General features: G+C 43.7%; 1 protein-coding gene across 1 annotated transcript in view; it reads left to right on the top strand.

The window, feature by feature from the left end:
• Positions 1–19,581, top strand: part of CLDN10 (claudin 10) — a 65,962-nt gene that overhangs the window by 14,577 nt on the left and 31,804 nt on the right. Inside the window, exons 3-4 of the mRNA XM_040425311.1 lie at positions 15,545–15,626; positions 17,404–17,511. Of these exons, the coding sequence (XP_040281245.1) occupies positions 15,545–15,626; positions 17,404–17,511 (190 nt within the window). The remainder of the gene's footprint in view (positions 1–15,544; positions 15,627–17,403; positions 17,512–19,581) is intronic.

The following is a 19,581-nucleotide window of genomic DNA, read 5'->3' as shown; positions in this document are numbered from 1 at the left end:
GGGATGGATCCGTTTTCTCTGATACAATAGAAAATGGATCCGTCAACCATTGACTTTCAATGGAGTTCATGACGAATCTGTCTTGGCTATAGAAGACATAATACAATCGGATCCGTTCATGACAGATGCATGCGGTTGTATTATTGTAACGGAAGCCTTTTTCCAAATCCATGACGGATCCGCAAAAAACACTAATGTCAAAGTAGCTTAAGCCAGTTCTACTTTACACCAGTTTGAAAAATGACTATATATATATATATATATATATATATATATACACTGCTCAAAAAAATAAAGGGAACACAAAAATAACACATCCTAGATCTGAGTTAATTAAATATTCTTCTGAAATACTTTGTTCTTTACATAGTTGAATGTGCTGACAACAAAATCACACAAAAATTAAAAAATGGAAATTAAATTTTTCAGCCCATGGAGGTCTGGATTTGGAGTCACACTCAAAATTAAAGTGGAAAAACACACTACAGGCTGATCCAACTTTGATGTAATGTCCTTAACCACCTCCGGACCGCTGTACGCACAGACGCGTCCTGGAGGTGGTTGTTTAATTCCTCCTGGACGCGCCGGCGCGTCCTCTCGCGAGACGCGAGATTTCGGTCACATGCGCATCGCGGGCCGGCAAAAGTTAAAGGACTATTGCATCAGCAACCTGCCAGCCAATGATCGTCGCTGGCAGGTTGCTGATTTTTAAAAAATCGAATCACAAGCCAGATAACAGATCATATTAGTAAATATGATGTGTTATATGGCTTCTCTGCTCCTCTGCTGGTCCTTTTCGTCGGTTGGATCCAGCAGAGAAGCAGACATCACTGTGAGTACACACCAAACACTGCCCTTAGCCCCTGATCACCATCCATCACCCCCATCATCCAAATTAACCCCTTGATCGCCCCCTGTCAATCACTTAGTGAAAGACAAAAAGTGATCAGTGTAAACTGACACTTTTTTTTTTCACTAGTATTGGCTGTTAGGTTTTAGGGATAGTTTAGGCCCCTTGGTTAGGTAGTTAGCGTCAGTTAGCGCCCACCCCACCGCACCGCAGTCACTTTTATTCGCTGTTTAGCGTATCGCTAATCAGCATTTGTACTTTTATAGTATCTGTAAGTGATCAAAACTGATCACGGTCAGATCTATAATAGTATTAGTGTCACTTTAGTTCGCCCTCCACCCAAAACGCAGTGTTTGCCCGATCAGGCCTGATCGGTCGCCCACACGTGCGTTCACCCACGCCCGCCCCACCGCAGTGACAAAAAAATATTTTTTTTTGATCACTGCACATTCACTTTACACGCTCTGCGGCGATAAAAAAATCAGTTTTGATATTTTTTATCAACCGCAGCGGCCTCCGGTACTTCGCTAGCCTCCCCTTTGTAAGACAGGCTTGCTTTTTTTCTTGGGTAGTCTCAGGGAATACCCCTAAATTTAGTAGTCCAAATGTCAAACAGGGGGTATTCTTCTGAAGAGGCCTACAGGATTCTGACCCAGTCGGATGAGGAGTGGGAACCCTCATCTGACGAATCTAGCGGGTCAGAATATGAACCTGTAGAAAGCAGTGGCTCTCTGACCCAAAGTTCGGACGAGGAGGTTGAGGTCCCTGGCAGCACCAGGCGTACCCGGCCCCGTGTCGCTAGACCACAGGTTATGCAGGATCCGCTTCAAGAGCAGCAGAGTGGGGCTGTTGCTGCCGGATCACGTGGTGAGGCATACACCAGCAGCGCAGCCCTTCCTGGACCTAGTACCAGCACTGCCGTACAACATGGTGAAGTAGCGAGCACCAGAAGGGCAGTTGAAGCTGGTACGGTGGCACGTGCACTAGTTACCCCGTCGCAGCCACCGCACAGACAGGCCCGTAGAGCCCCTAGAATCCCTGAGGTGCTGGCAAACCCTGATTGGCAGTCACCAACTTCAGCCGCACCAGTAGTTCCCCCTTTCACCGCCCAGTCTGGAGTTCGGGTTGAGACGGCTCAGATCAGTACGGCCCTGGGATTTTTTCAGCTGTTCTTGACTGCGGAGTTCTTGGACTTAGTCGTGGCAGAGACCAACCAATATGCCACACAATTTATAACCGCAAACCCGGGAAGCTTTTATGCCCAGCCTTTCCGGTGGAAACCAGTCCAAGTTTCCGAACTTAAAATTTTTCTGGGCCTTCTCCTCAACATGGGCCTGACAAAAAAGCATGAATTGCGGTCATATTGGTCAACGCACCCAATTCATCACATGCCCATGTTCTCTGCTGCTATGTCCAGGACACGATTTGAGGCCATCCTGCGTTTCCTGCACTTTAGCGACAACACCACCTCCCGTCCCAGAGGCCACCCAGCTTTTGACCGGCTCCACAAAATTCGGCCCCTCATAGACCATTTCAACCAGAAATTTGCAGATTTGTATACCCCTGAGCAAAACATCTGCGTAGACGAGTCCCTAATACATTTTACCGGGCGCCTTGGCTTCAAACAATACATCCCAAGCAAGCGTGCCCGGTATGGGGTCAAATTGTATAAGCTCTGTGAAAGGGCCACAGGCTATACCCACAAATTTCGGATCTATGAGGGAAAAGATCAGACCCTGGAGCCGGTCGGTTGCCCTGACTACCTGGGGAGCAGTGGGAAGACAGTCTGGGACTTGGTGTCACCCTTATTCGGCAAGGGGTACCATCTTTATGTGGACAATTTTTACACAAGTGTGGCCCTCTTTAGGCATTTGTTTCTAGAACGGATTTGCGCCTGTGGCACCGCGCGAACTAGTCGCGTGGGCTTCCCCCAACGGCTTGTAACCACCCGTCTTGCAAGGGGGGAGAGGGCTGCCTTGTGTAACGAAGAACTGCTCGCGGTGAAATGGAGAGACAAGCGTGACGTTTACATGCTCTCCTCCATTCACGCAGACACGACAATACAAATTCAAAGGGCAACCCGTGTCATTGAAAAGCCCCTCTCAGTCCACGACTATAATTTGCTCATGGGAGGGGTGGACTTCAATGACCAGATGTTGGCTCCCTATTTAGTTTCCCGCAGAACCAGACGCTGGTATAAGAAGGTGTCTGTATATTTAATTCAATTGGCGCTCTACAATAGTTTTGTTCTCTACAGTAAGGCTGGGAGAACACGATCCTTCCTCAAATTCCAGGAAGAGATCATTGAGAACCTCCTTTGCCCAGGAGGTTCCGTGGCCCCATCCACCAGTGTAGTTAGCCGTCTACACGAGCGACATTTCCCCAGTGTCGTTGCTGGTACCTCAACCCAACCGCCACCCCGAAAAAAATGTTGTGTCTGTAGCAGGAGTGGAATAAGGCGTGACACCCGCTATTTCTGTCCTGACTGTCCGGACCACCCTGCCCTATGCTTAGGAGAGTGTTTCCAGAAGTACCACACACAGGTACACCTAGCATAGGGATCACATCTCACCAGGACAGGCACACAGGGCTATTAGGGCCCTTTCTCTCACAGCTGCTGCAAACCTCTCCTTTCACCTGGGATAAAGTGCATAACGTACTTCGCCACATCTTTGGGCGGTTTGCGCTTTGCACATTGTCCCATGGGGAAGGAGAGGTTTGTTCTATAAAGGTAAAAAAAAAAAAAAAATTACCGGTAAGTAAAAAAGTTAAAAAAGTTTAAAAAAGTTAATATGTTCTGTTCTAAAGTTAATAAAGTTATTGCTTTGCGGCCTGGTTTTTTCTTTTTTGTTTTGTTTTTTTTACCTTCCAGGTGGACCAACCGATCGACCAGCTGCAGCACTGATGTGCATTCGGACAGAAGCATTGCGCTGCTGTCAGATTACACGCAAGTCGGTGTATGCGGCGCTGCAAGACGAGATTTCTCCTCTGCAGTAAAAGATATGTTTGCCGAGGCATATGAGCTGAGGAGGTGGCGGTGTTCATATACTTTGGCAAACACTTTGTATATATAAAAAAAAAAATCCCGGCAATGATTTATTCATCCACATCGATTGATGTGAATGGAGAAATCTGGTTTGCCAGGGCATACGAGCTGAAGTGGGTATGGATGTTGGGCGGAGCTCCTATGTCCTGGCAGACGCCTTTCCCCTCCTTTTTCTTTTTTTGGCAGAGATTTTTTCATCCACATTGATCGATGCGAATGAAGAAATCTGTGCCGTTCATTTTTTTCTTTCAGCCCAGAGGCTGAACGGAAAAAAAAAATCTCATTACCCGTATGCTCAATATAAGGAGAATAGCAGAAACTCCTAATGCTGGCCATACATGTAATGATTGCGGAGACCCTCAAATGCCAGGGCAGTACAAACACCCCACAAATAACACCATTTTGGAAAGAAGACACCCCAAGGTATTCGCTGAGGGGCATATTGAGTCCATGAAAGATTGAAATTTTTGTCCCAAGTTAGCGGAAAGGGAGACTTTGTGAGAACAAAATCAAAAAAATCTATTTCCGCTAACTTGTGCCAAAAATTTTTTTTTTCAATGAACTCGCCATGCCCCTCATTGAATACCTTGGGGTGTCTTCTTTCCAAAATGGGGTCACATGTGGGGTATTTATACTGCCCTGGCATTTTAGGGGCCCCAAAGCGTGAGAAGAAGTCTGGTATCCAAATGTCTAAAAATGCCCTCCTAAAAGGAATTTGGGCCCCTTTGCCCACCTAGGCTGCAAAAAAGTGTCACACATCTGGTATCTCCGTACTCAGGAGAAGTTGAGGAATGTGTTTTGGGGTGTCTTTTTACATATACCCATGCTGGGTGAGATAAATATCTTGGTCAAATGCCAACTTTGTATAAAAAAATGGGAAAAGTTGTCTTTTGCCAAGATATTTCTCTCACCCAGCATGGGTATATGTAAAATGACACCACCAAACACATTCCCCACCTTCTCCTGAGTACGGAGATAACAGATGTGTGACACTTTTTTGCAGCCTAGGTGGGCAAAGGGGCCCACATTCCAAAGAGCACCTTTCGGATTTCACAGGTCATTTACCTACTTACCACACATTAGGGCCCCTGTAAAATGCCAGGGCAGTATAACTACCCCACAAGTGACCCCATTTTGGAAAGAAGACACCCCAAGGTATTCCGTGAGGGGCATGGCAAGTTCCTAGAATTTTTAATTTTTAGTCACAAGTTAGTGGAAAATGATGATTTTTTTCTTTTTTTTTTTTTTTTCATACAAAGTCTCATATTCCACTAACTTGTGACAAAAAATAAAAACTTCCATGAACTCACTATGCCCATCAGCGAATACCTTGGGGTCTCTTCTTTCCAAAATGGGGTCACTTGTGGGGTAGTTATACTGCCCTGGCATTCTAGGGGCCCAAATGTGTGGTAAGGAGTTTGAAATCAAATTCTGTAAAAAATGACCTGTGAAATCCGAAAGGTGCTCTTTGTAATATGGGCCCCTTTGCCCACCTAGGCTGCAAAAAAGTGTCACACATCTGGTATCTCCGTACTCAGGAGAAGGTGGGGAATGTGTTTTGGGGTGTCATTTTATATATACCCATGCTGGGTGAGAGAAATATCTTGGCAAAAGACAACTTTTCCCATTTTTTTATACAAAGTTGGCATTTGACCAAGATATTTATCTCACCCAGCATGGGTATATGTAAAAAGACACCCCAAAACACATTCCTCAACTTCTCCTGAGTACGGAGATACCAGATGTGTGACACTTTTTTGCAGCCTAGGTGGGCAAAGGGGCCCACATTCCAAAGAGCACCTTTCGGATTTCACAGGTCAATTTTTACGGAATTTGATTTCAAACTCCTTACCACACATTTGGGCCCCTAGAATGCCAGGGCAGTATAACTACCCCACAAGTGACCCCATTTTGGAAAGAATAGACCCCAAGGTATTCGCTGATGGGCATAGTGAGTTCATGAAAGTTTTTATTTTTTGTCACAAGTTAGCGGAATATGAGACTTTGTATGAAAAAAAAAAAAAAAAATCATCATTTTCCACTAACTTGTGACAAAAAATAAAAAATTCTAGGAACTCGCCATGCCCCTCACGGAATACCTTGGGGTTTCTTCTTTCCAAAATGGGGTCACTTGTGGGGTAGTTATACTGCCCTGGCATTCTAGGGGCCCAAATGTGTGGTAAGGAGTTTGAAATCAAATTCTGTAAAAAATGACCTGTGAAATCCGAAAGGTGCTCTTTGGAATATGGGCCCCTTTGCCCACCTAGGCTGCAAAAAAGTGTCACACATCTGGTATCTCCGTACTCAGGAGAAGGTGGGGAATGTGTTTTGGGGTGTCATTTTACATATACCCATGCTGGGTGAGAGAAATATCTTGGCAAAAGACAACTTTTCCCATTTTTTTATACAAAGTTGGCATTTGACCAAGATATTTATCTCACCCAGCATGGGTATATGTAAAAAGACACCCCAAAACACATTCCTCAACTTCTCCTGAGTACGGAGATACCAGATGTGTGACACTTTTTTGCAGCCTAGGTGGGCAAAGGGGCCCATATTCCAAAGAGCACCTTTCGGATTTCACTGGTCATTTTTTACTGAATTTGATTTCAAACTCCTTACCACACATTTGGGCCCCTAGAATGCCAGGGCAGTATAACTACCCCACAAGTGACCCCATTTTGGAAAGAAGAGACCCCAAGGTATTCGCTGATGGGCATAGTGAGTTCATGGAAGTTTTTATTTTTTGTCACAAGTTAGTGGAATATGAGACTTAGCATGAAAAAAAAAAAAAAAAAAAAACCTTTTTCCACTAACTTGTGACAAAAAATAAAAAATTCTAGGAACTCGCCATGCCCCTCACGGAATACCTTGGGGTGTCTTCTTTCCAAAATGGGGTCACTTGTGGGGTAGTTATACTGCCCTGGCATTCTAGGGGCCCAAATGTGTGGTAAGGAGTTTGAAATCAAATTCAGTAAAAAATGACCTGTGAAATCCGAAAGGTGCTCTTTGGAATATGGGCCCCTTTGCCCACCTAGGCTGCAAAAAAGTGTCACACATCTGGTATCTCTGTATTCAGGAGAAGTTGAGGAATGTGTTTTGGGGTGTCATTTTACATATACCCATGCTGGGTGAGATAAATATCTTGGTCAAATGCCAACTTTGTATAAAAAAATGGGAAAAGTTGTCTTTTGCCAAGATATTTCTCTCACCCAGCATGGGTATATATAAAATGACACCCCAAAACACATTCCCCACCTTCTCCTGAGTACGGAGATACCAGATGTGTGACACTTTTTTGCAGCCTAGGTGGGCAAAGGGGCCCATATTCCAAAGAGCACCTTTCGGATTTCACAGGTCATTTTTTAGAGAATTTGATTTCAAACTCCTTACCACACATTTGGGCCCCTAGAATGCCAGGGCAGTATAACTACCCCACAAGTGACCCCATTTTGGAAAGAAGAGACCCCAAGGTATTCGCTGATGGGCATAGTGAGTTCATAGAACTTTTTATTTTTTGTCACAAGTTAGTGGAATATGAGACTTTGTAAGAAAAAAAAAAATCATCATTTTCCGCTAACTTGTGACAAAAAATAAAAAGTTCTATGAACTCACTATGCCCATCAGCGAATACCTTAGGGTGTGTACTTTCCGAAATGGGGTCATTTGTGGGGTGTTTGTACTGTCTGGGCATTGTAGAACCTCAGGAAACATGACAGGTGCTCAGAAAGTCAGAGTTGCTTCAAAAAGCGGAAATTCACATTTTTGTACCATAGTTTGTAAACGCTATAACTTTTACCCAAACCATTTTTTTTTTACCCAAACATTTTTTTTTTATCAAAGACATGAGAACAATAAATTTAGAGCAAAATTTATATATGGATCTCTTTTTTTTTGCAAAATTTTACAACTGAAAGTGAAAAATGTCATTTTTTTGCAAAAAAAACGTTAAATTTCGATTAATAACAAAAAAAGTAAAAATGTCAGCAGCAAAGAAATACCACCAAATGAAAGCTCTATTAGTGAGAAGAAAAGGAGGTAAAATTCATTTGGGTGGTAAGTTGCATGACCGAGCAATAAACGGTGAAAGTAGTGTAGGTCAGAAGTGTAAAAAGTGGCCTGGTCTTTCAGGGTGTTTAAGCACTGGGGGCTGAGGTGGTTAAAACAAGTCAAAATGAGGCTCAGTAGTGTGTGTGGCCTCCACGTGCCTGTATGACCTCCCTACAATGCCTGTGCATGCTCCTGATGAGGTGGCGGACGGTCTCCTGAGGGATCTCCTCCCAGACCTGGACTAAAGCATCTGCCAACTCCTGGACAGTCTGTGGTGCAACGTGACATTAGTGGGTGGATAGAGCGAGACATGATGTCCCAGATGTGCTCATTGGATTCAGGTCTGGGGAACGGGCGGGCCAGTCCATAGCATCAATGCTTTCGTCTTGCAGGAACTGCTGACACACTCCAGCCACATGAGGTCTAGCATTGTCTTGCATTAGGAGGAACCCAGGGCCAACCGCACCAGCATATGGTCTCACAAGGGGTCTGAGGATCTCATCTCGGTACCTAATGGCAGTCAGGCTACCTCTGGCGAGCACATGGAGGGCTGTGCGGCCCTCCAAAGAAATGCCACCCCACACCATTACTGACCCAATGCCAAACCGGTCATGCTGGAGGATGTTGCAGGCAGCAGAACGTTCTCCACGGCGTCTCCAGACTCTGTCACGTCTGTCACATGTGCTCAGTGTGAACCTGCTTTCATCTGTGAAGAGCACATGGCGCCAATCTTGGTGTTCTCTGGCAAATGCCAAACATCCTGCACGGTGTTGGGCTGTAAGCACAACCCCCACCTGTGGACGTCGGCCCCTCATATCACTCTCATGGAGTCTGTTTCTGACCGTTTGAGCAGACACATGCACATTTGTGGCCTGCTGGAGGTCATTTTGCAGGGCTCTGGCAGTGCTCCTCCTGTTCCTCCTTGCACAAAGGCGGAGGTAGCGGTCCTGCTGCTGGGTTGTTGCCCTCCTGCGGCCTCCTCCACGTCTCTTGATGTACTGGCCTGTCTCCTGGTAGCGCCTCCATGCTCTGGACACTACGCTGACAGACACAGCAAACCTTCTTGCCACAGCTCGCATTGATGTGCCATCCTGGATAAGCTGCACTACCTGAGCCACTTGTGTGGGTTGTAGACTCCATCTCATGCTACCACTAGAGTGAAAGCACCGCCAGCATTAAAAAGTGACCAAAACATCAGCCAGGAAGCATAGGAACTGAGAAGTGGTCTGTGATCACCACCTGCAGAACTACTCCTTTATTGGGGGTGTCTTGCTAATTGCCTATAATTTCCACCTGTTGTCTATCCCATTTGCACAACAGCATGTGAAATTGATTGTCACTCAGTGTTGCTTCCTTAGTGAACAGTTTGATTTCACAGAAGTGTGATTGACTTGGAGTTACATTGTGTTGTTTAAGTGTTCCCTTTATTTTTTTGAGCAGTGTATATATATATATATATATATATAACAGCACTCTCAAACACTTTATTCACTCCTGTGGTCGCAATATTTTCAGCTCATTCACAGAATCTCTTTTTAAGCTATGAGCTGAAACATTGCGACTAGTGTTTCAAGTTCTGCGTACAAGGTTCAGATTTTCTAAGAATTCCGTTATGGATTCCGCTATGGTAACGAAATCCATAACAAAATTCTTAGATAACCCGAACCTGCACCTTTTACGCCGAACTTAAAACACAACAAGTTCGTGCATCCCTAATTGTGACCACAGGCGTGAATAAAGTGTTTTTCTTTTTACAATTTTTTTCTGAGAGTGCTGTCATTATTTTTTATTCTTAAATTGTCCTGGATTTGTTGCCGGATCCATTGATCTGCACCTCCATATTTATATTTGGCCTGATGTGCTGCCATTGTTTTATATATATATATATATATATATATATATATATATAAAGGTTATTCCTGCTGTATATAAATCATTTGCTAGAGGTAGTTGCGTAAAAAAAAAACACATGTTTTTGTGTCTCCATTTTCTAAAAGACATTTTTTGGACGATTGTCTTAGGTAGGGTATAATTTTTTGCGGGAGGAGATGACTGTTTGATTGGTACCATTTTGGGGCACATATGACTTTTTGATCGCTTGGTATTACACTTTGTGATGTAAGGTGATAAAAAATTGCTTTTTTGGCACATGTTTTATTTTTATTTTTTACGGTGTTCACCAGACGGGTTGGATCACATGCTATTTTTATAGAGCAGGTAATTACGGACACGGCGATACCTAATATGTGCATTTTTTAAAAAAAAATTTCCACAATAAAAGCATTTTTGAAAAAAAATCATGTTTTTGTGTCTCCATTTTCCGAAAGCCATATATATATATTTTTGGGGGCGATTGTCTTATGTAGGATCTCATTTTTTGAAGGATGATATGACGGTTTGATTGGTATCATTTTGGGGCACATATGAATTTTTGATCGCTTGGTATTACACTTTTTGTGTTGTAAGGTGCTAAAAATACATTTTTTTGGCACGTTATTTTATTTTTATTTTTACGGTGTTCACCAGACGGGTTAGCTCATGTGGTATTGTTATAGAGCAGGTCGTTGTGGATGTGGCGATACCTAATATGTCTCTTTTTTTTTTTTAAAGATATTTTGGTTTTAGACAATAAGAGCATTTTTGAAAAATAAATCATGTTTTAGTGTCTCCATTTTCTGACAGCCATATCTTTTTTATTTTTTGGGAGATTGTCTTATGTAGGGCTCATTTGTTGAGGGATGAGATGATGGTTTGATTGGTACCCTTTTGGGGCACATAGGACTTTTTGATCGCTTGGTATTACACTTTATGTGTTGTAAGGTGATAAAAAATGGATGTAACGGGGTTCCGAAGGTGAACTCGGTCCCCCATTGCCTGCAGAACTGTTGCTTTCCATTTGTCTCCCTCCTTGATTCGGATTAGATTGTATGCCCCTTTCAGGTCAATCTTGGAAAACCAGGTTGCCCCCAAAACCTGGTTAAATAAATCCGGAATCAATGGGAGAGAGTATCTATTTTGGACAGTGATTTTATTTAATCTACGGTAATCAATACAAGGCCTAAACCACCATCCTTCTTTTTAACAAAGAAAAACCCTGCTCCCATAGGAGAGACTGAAGGTCTAATATGCCCTTTAGAAAGGCTCTCCTTAATATAATCTTCCATAGCCTTGCGTTCGGGCCCTGAAAGATTATAAATTCGACCTTTAGGAAATTCGGCACCCTCAATTAGCTCTATGGCGCAATCATAAGGTCTATGGGGGGGTAGAACCTCTGAAGTAAGGGACGAGAACACATCAGAATATTCCTTAATAACAGAGGGTAATGTATTAGACCTTACTGAAACCCCAGCCTGGACCACGGACAAACATGAGTCACACTTAGGTCCCCATTTCACCAACTCTCCTTTGGACCAATCAATTGTGGGGTTATGTAAACGGAGCCAAGGCAACCCTAGTACCACCTCAACCAGTAGGTTCTCCAGGACTAGAAGAGAACATCTCTCAGAGTGGCACACACCCACGGACAGAGAAATTTCAGAGGTACATGACCTCACCGTACCACCAATCAGGGGAGTAGCATCAATAGCCATGACATGGATAGGTGTAGGTAAAGCCAACATTGGAATACCCAATTTACTAGCAAACTCAAAGTCAATAAAGCTGGCCGCTGAACCGGAATCAATAAAGGCCTTACTCGGCCACTTTTGAACCCCCAGAGAAATTGTTATGGGCACCAAAAGCTTACCTTTAGAAAAATCAGGGTGTACCTGGTCTTTAGGTTGTCTTGCCTTAGGAGACTTGTCAGAGAGGACCCTCTTAGGACACTTGTTGATCCAATGGCCAGGATCTCCACAGTAGATGCACTCTCCGCGTCTGCGACAAAGATTACCCCGGGTCATGCCAACCTGCATGGGTTCCTCGGTGGAGACCTCAGTGTTGTCCCTGGAAAAGGCCTCTGGCTGGACCACCATCTGAGAACAGAACTGTCGTTCTTGTCGTCTCTCTCTAACTCGTCTGTCAAGTCGGACAACTAGGGTCATCATCTCCTCTAAGGTCTCAGGAATTTGGTAATTGACTAAAAGATCTTTTAAATTATCAGATAGACCAGACCTAAACTGACTCTTCAGGGCTGGTTCATTCCATCCTGAGGGAACACACCACCGTCTGAATTGGGTGCAATACTCCTCCGCAGGGAGATGGCCCTGAACCAGTGCCCTAAGAGCTGTCTCGGCTACCAGGGCCCTGTCTGGTTCGTCATAGAGGGTACCCAGGGCCTGAAAAAAAACCTCCACGGAATTTAGACAACTGGCCCCAGGAGGTAACGAAAATGCCCAGTCCTGGGGATCACCCTGTAGTAGAGAAATGATAATCCCCACGCGTTGGCTCTCGGGACCGGAGGACACGGGGCACAAACGGAAGTAGAGTTTGCAATTCTCCTTAAAGGAGAGAAACCTCTTCCAGTCTCCAGAAAAGGGTTCTGGGAGCTTGATCAAAATGTGGATTGGAGAACAGAGGAGTGGAAGAACCTTGCCCTAACTCACAAGAACGGAGTTTCTCTTCTAGCTCCTGCACCCTCTGTGTCAAGTTAGAGACATGGTCAGTCAGGGTAGTAAGAGGATTCATGATACAGTGGTTATTGGGCCTGTTAATCTGTAACGGTCACGTCCACACACACACAGGGGGAAGGATAGTGACCACTGTGCTCCACCCTCACCCCTGGCCCTGCCTACTTGCCTCACGAGTCCTGATGACAGGGGACAACTGGACGACAGTCCCTAACTTAGGATACGTGCAGGGAAGACAGACAAGACAAAATACGGAACATGAACGGACCAGGTCAGAACCAAGAGAGCTACGCAGTACAAAGGGTTAAGCAAAGAATGGTCAGGAGAAGCCGGGGTCAAATACCAGGAGAGTAGAGAAGTACAAGAGGAGTCCTAAGAGAGTAGTCAGGTGGGAGCCAAGGTCACAATACCAGGATGGATGCACAGTACAGGAGGAGCAGGCAAAGGATTGTCAGGGAACGGAATCAGGTGAGTATTCAGTAGTCCAACAAATAGCCAGGAACCTAGAAATTAACAGGCAACCTGTGGCTAGCAGGCTGCCTGTATTTATAGTGGGGAGTGAGGGTCATGTGACGTGGCCAGCGTCACATGACCGACAGACCAACCAGTTGAGCACCGAGTGATCAGCTCGGCGCTCAAGGCAGACTTAGGAGCAGGGAGCCACCCAGCAGTAAAGCCGCCCTGGGAATGAGGTCAAACACAGATCCTTATTCCCAAAGCTAAGCAACAGTTCTGCGGGCAATGGGGGACCGAGTGCACCTTCGGAACCCCGTTACAATGGATTTGTTGGCATGATTTTTATTTTTATTTTTTACTGGGTTTTACCAGACGGGTTAGCTCATGTGATATTTTTATAGAGCAGGTTGTTATGGATGTGGCGATACCTAATATGTCAGTTTATTTTTTTTATATATATTTTGGTTTTACAAAATAAGAGCATTTTTGAAACCAAAAATTCATTTTTTGGGTGATTGTCTTATGTAGGGGCTCATTTTTTGCAGGATGAAGTGACAGTTTGATTGCTATCATTTTGGGGCATATATGACTTTTTGTGTTGTAAGGTGATAAAAAATAGATTTTTTTTGGCACAGTTTTTATATTTTCTTTTTAGAGAATTCATCAGACGAGTTAGCTTATGTGATATTTTTATACAGCAGACCATTACGGACGCGGCGATACCAAAAATGTTTAATGTTTTTAATTTTTTCCATTTTTAACCAATTATATGTTTGGATAGGAAGAAGTTAGATTTTTTTAACTTTTTTTTTTTTACACTTTTTTGACCCAGACCCACATGGTTCTCGAAGATCCAGTGTATATTACAGCTAACACTCTGCCCCGCTGCCGCTCTGCCATCCTGAAAGGGGGGGGGCTTGTGCCGCTCGGCCATCGGGAGGGGGGGAGCTTGTGCTGCTCGTGCCCCTTGGCCATCCTTGGGGGGGCAGAGCAGCGGCCTGATGGTTAGCCCCTAGGGGGTGATGGCCATCCTGAAGAGGGGAAGGGGGGGTTAATGCCACAAAAATTGGTTATCCTCTTCCATACAGCGGTCCCTAAGGACCGAGGCATGGATGGGGTTATGTCTGCAGTTTGAAGCAGACTGTCAGCTGCATGTTACAGCTGACAGTCTGCACCCCTCTGCCATCCTGAAGGGGAGGGGGGGAGTTGGAGAAGGGAGAGGGAGACAATGTGCGCTCCCATGTGGAGCAAGGAGTGGTTACAGAGAATCCGTCAGATGACGTATTCTCTGTAAATCCACTGAGAGGAGCCTGCTGTGCATAGGAAGCACAGCAGGCTGTAGATCAAAAATGAAAAAAGCTAAATAAACAGAACCAATTGGAGAAATGATTTTCTCCACAAAATAAGTGAATCAGTGTAAAAAAAAATTTTTTTACAAAGGTGTCCATATCCTTTAATTTTGGAGGTCTGCAGTATAGAGTTGATCATTCTATAACATATAGAAGTAGGTTTTCAGTATACCTGATATAAGACAATAAGGTATCTATTTGAGAGAATAAGCATTTCCACTATATAGTGTCTGGCAAGGGGTGTCTCCGTTTGAGCAAACATGTTAGAGAGATTCATGGAGGCGAACCCAGGGTACTTAAAGTATAGAGACAGTTCCCAGTCCGTCAAAAATGGGGCCATAGGATATAGACTTTTGTTACGGAAGGAAGCCAGTTGGATCATACAGGCTAACGCTATGGGCCCTTTGGGTTTAAATGATAAAAATTATCTAAGTGGTTTTTCTGTAAGCATCTAAGATTCAATGTATTAGTAATGTTTTGATTTCGCTATGCTTGGTTGCATGTGCGCATGACAACCAGGATCAGCACTGGTACATAAGAATGACGCATGGACGTCATGACGTTGGAAGGCCCTAGGAAGCGTATCTACGTGAAATGGCTTTTGCCGCTGATGGTGCCTGTGTGGCGCTCTGTACCCCTGCCGCCATTGTATTTTATGTGTCCTTTGATGAAAATAAAGAAAAGTTGGACGATTGCAGTGAGTGCCATAATTTCTTCATTATTCTGACCAATAATTGGAACAAACCAAACGTTCCCAATAATTGCCGATCGTCAGCAAAGATGAGGGCTTTATTTACATGCATCCTTTCCAAGGTACCACTAGGAACTGAACCTGAGTTTGGTACCAAAGTTTTTTACAGTAATAATTATTCCAGAAGTTATTACACGAAGTCTCACGCAACCTCTGCTCATCGGAGCCAATACATTCTAATACTGTACGAAGCGGGAACTCTGTACAGTGTTACAACAAGGTTTTTAGCAAATTGACTTCGGATGTACCATCCAAAGTCGATTCGCTCATCCCTATTCCTAGGCAGCAGGTACCTGCTGCACAGAAAAGTAGTTTTTCTCTTGTTAAAAGTAACTGATGTTTGACGGAAGTGACAGAAACTGATGCAGTCTGAATGCTGATAATTGCTGCCTGCAGGAAGAATTCATGTGCACTGTCTTCTTCTTACCTACATCCTATGGTTATTTAGAACACTGAGCGTTTATTCCTGTGTTTTAGGCATAAGCTCGTTAGCTGGTTGCTCCCTGTATGCACATAAAACCACTGTGGAATTCTTTGACCCTACACATGTAACAGCAAAGTAAGTGTACAAATACATAACAGATACAGATATATAGTTGTATGTCATATATAATGAACCATTAGCGGTCCAAACCTACAGAGTAATTTCAAATTCCCCATGGTTTCCCATTTCTTACATATGGGATATGTATTTTTTCCATTATGTAATTTACTTTACAGAATAGAACTCCCAGCTTTCCTAAAGCCATAACTTTTTTAATTTTTCAATTCACATAGAAGTATCAGGGCTCGTTTTTTGTGGGACAAGTAGTTCTTTCTAATGGCATCTTTTACAGTTGCATATAATGTAGTGGTAAGTGGCGAGAAATTCAAATGGGGTGGAATTATAAAAAACATAATTCTGTCAAAGTTTTATGGGTTTTGTTTTACCGCATTTCCTGTGGTAAAACTGACCTATTACCTTCATTCTCTGGCTCAGTATGATTACAACAATACCACATATGTATAGTTTTTCTTGCGTTTTAATACTGAAAAAAACAAAAACTTTGGAAAAAACTAATTTTTTCTTTGCATCGCCATATGCTGACCCACATAACTTTTGTGTACGGGGCTGTGTGAAGGCTCATTTTTTGCAGACAATCTGTACTTTACATTGATACTATTTTGGAGTGTGTGTGTGACTTTTTTGATCACTTTTGCTCACTGTTTTGTAATTAGATTGCTTCTCTCATAGACTCCAATGCATTAGCATTGGCGTCTATGTGAATTTTAAAGTGTTCCTATGAAGCCCTGCAGCAGCCAGGGGATCTATAGGAACCTATGTGCAGCAGCCTTGGATCATTCAGGAGGACTAAGGCTGCCACACACACCATCCAACTTTCCTGATCTTCGATAGGGGTTTTTGACCTCCTAGATGGTCACATTTGACCACAGCATCTGAGGGGATAAATATACATTAGATCCAGGTGTCTGCTGTTTAAAACAGCAGGCACCCAGTGGCTATGGTGTCCAACATCTCAACTGATGCACCGGATGTGTGAGAACAGTCCCATAGAAAACTATGGGATCAGGTCAGGCATCAGTTCCCTTCCAGCATTTTCTACTTCATGCCGGAAGGGAACTGAACTGGATCCCCAGACATATTGGAAGGAGGCCTTACACAGACAGCACCCGCCATGTATGGAGTGAGCTCAGCTCCTGGTCCATCTCTATACACTTCTTCTGTACCACGGATCCATATTTATGTGGTGCAGTCAAAAAGGAGTTAATAATTTTGGCACATCTTCTGGCAGCCTGAGCACTTCGTTTTCTGAAATAAATGAAGTACATCTGTTGGGCCACGGGATGCACTACCCTCCTAAGCCCCACCCATTTTTCCAAAAAAATGGGAAGTGTGACATAAAACTGAAAAAAGTGACAATTTTTCATGCAAAATACTATCTTACAAAAACTTGACTTTTTTACATCAGAAAACTAGAATGTAGCCTTTAATAAATTCACCTCCAAATTTTTTCTGTAACACCTATTAACCCCTTGAAGACTAGACCATTCTTGTAAACTTTTTTGTATAAGGCCTTGGTTTTTGCAGGGCTATTTATTCATAGCTTAGTATCCATTTTTCTCATCTGCCACCATTACAGCGCCGGCTACCCAACGTGATAGTTGCAGCCAGTCAGCTAATATTTATCCCCAAAGTCTGCCTTCATTATTCTTGGACAATTAAAGTAAATTATGTATATGAAATGAGTTCCTATGTGGGAGCACAGTATTTTTTGCTGGATTTTGGAATATTCAGAACTGGATGTATCTAAATCATACATGTTGTTAATTTGCAGATATGAGCTCGGCACAGCACTGTTTATCGGGTGGACTGGATCTGTTCTCTGCTTGGTTGGAGGATTAATTTTTTGCTGCACTTCTTCAGCTCAACACATTATTTTAAGGTACCCAAAGAATTGCTCTTGTTATATTAGTAAAGTAAAGTTAGCTGTGTAGTGTTGCTCATACTTTATATTAGGATCACTCAAAAATACAATGGATCAATACAAAACCACAATATGAATGACCTTTTACCGGGAAAATACATTAGTTTATATAATGGGAAATGTCTATTCATAAGATTTCTCGTTCCATACTCTAGAATAATTCACACAAATTGGAATCAATATACTGTAGATATTTAATATAAAAATAAAGAATAAAAATATTCTATCAAAGTAAAAAATGCATTAAAAAACTTGCCCTGTGGTGTTGGAAGTAACCTTGTCACTAGTAGACAGTAGCATCAGTTGCTGTGTGGGTACATCTGTGTGGCACAATTAAAGTGGCACTGGCAAGCGCTATCAGTGAGCTCTTCTCCTGTTCTCTTGGTGCCCTGTCTAAGGAGTGAGCGGTAACGGTGGGTTCATATCGCATTTTATGCACATCACGTTTTTTTTATATATGTCATGCCCTGCTCAGGCTATGTGCGGAGGTCTGCCAGGTTAGCAGCACGTGTAGCCTTTTGTTTTGGAGTTGAGCTATATCCGCCTTCCTTCAGGTGCTCTAGGTGGGGTCGTTGGTTTGAGTTTAAATTACACCCACTCCCAGTGTCCTGTGCGGGTTATAGCTTCTGTCTGGCTCTGTGAAAGGAAGGAAGGATTTGCTGTTCCTGCTCAGAAAAGATAAGTTGGTTTTTGTTTTCTTGTGCTTGACTGTCTAGGCTGTTAGAGAGACGCCTGCCCCCTCCAGTTTCTGAGGGAGCAGGCTGCCTTTATCCCCCTTTCACCATCTTAGGGATTTTAGGGAATTTTCAGCCCAGGCACGAGGACACGTTATTCCCACCTTCAGGGTCTGAACGTGGGCATAGAAGTATAGGGAGAGCAGGTAGGGATTTGTCAGGAGGTGACCTTGATTCCCAGCTTCTCGCCTAGACACTTGTTTGTTTATTTTCTGTGTATCTGGTATCCTGTCCGCCGGGACATTATAACCCGCCAATACTTTGACTGCCATTGCTCAGCGGTTTTGAGATGGAATCAATTGATGCGCTAGTTGATCGCATGCAGGGATTATCCCTAGTGGTTGCGGATCTGCGTAATTCGGTCACACGGTGTCAGAATGCTCTGGCATCAGGTGCAATAGGAGGAAGTCAAATTTATGGGGAGCCTAAAGTCGCTCTCCCTGATAGATTTGCAGGGGGTGTGGATGACTTTATCCGCTTTAAAGAGTCATGCAAGTTGTATTTTCGGCTGCGTCCATCTTCGTCTGGTGATGAGAGTCAGAGGGTAGGGATAATCATTTCTCTGCTTAAAGGGGATGCGCAATCCTGGGCCTTTTCTCTGCCGTCCGGTTCTCTGGCCCTCCGGTCGGTGGAAGAATTTTTTAAAGCCTTGGGATTAATTAATGATGACCCACATCGGGTCTCGATGGCGGAATCTAAATTGCGTAATTTATTACAAGGTGAACATACTGCAGAGGCTTACTGCGTTGAGTTTAGGAGATGGGCTACCGAGTCAGAGTGGAATTACCCCGCTTTACGTAGTCAGTTTTGTCAGGGGTTATATGAGAGATTGAAAGATGCCCTTGCTTTTCATGAGTACCCGGATACATTGGAGAATGCTATGTCTTTGGCAGTACGGTTAGATCGACGTATTAGAGAGAGGTGTAAGGTTCCCTCCGCGCAAGGGATCCCTTCGGTCAGTGGTTTCGTCTCACCTGCTCCCCAGGGTGATATGACATGTAACTCTGGGGTAGGGGAGGAACCCATGCAGCTGGGTCAGGTATCTTTCCGATCTGGTAGTAGGAACTTTAGGAGGTTGCATAAACTATGTTATTACTGTGGAAAAAGTGGTCATTTTATTTTTGCTTGTCCTTTTGTTAAACCGCATGTTGATGAGAAAGAATCACAAAGAGGTTTACTTAAAGAAAAAAAAAACATCCCTGACTCTTGGTAGTGTGAATAGAGTGGTGGAGAAAGCAGGTATGCAAGCTCCCTGTAATACTCATTTTCTCCTTCCAGCTATGGTGGCGCTAGA

This window comes from Bufo bufo, chromosome 3 (genome assembly GCF_905171765.1).
Source record: "Bufo bufo chromosome 3, aBufBuf1.1, whole genome shotgun sequence".
Taxonomy (NCBI): domain Eukaryota; kingdom Metazoa; phylum Chordata; class Amphibia; order Anura; family Bufonidae; genus Bufo; species Bufo bufo.
The sequence above is the reverse complement of the archived record's forward strand: the minus strand, read 5'-3'. Positions and strand labels throughout refer to the sequence as shown.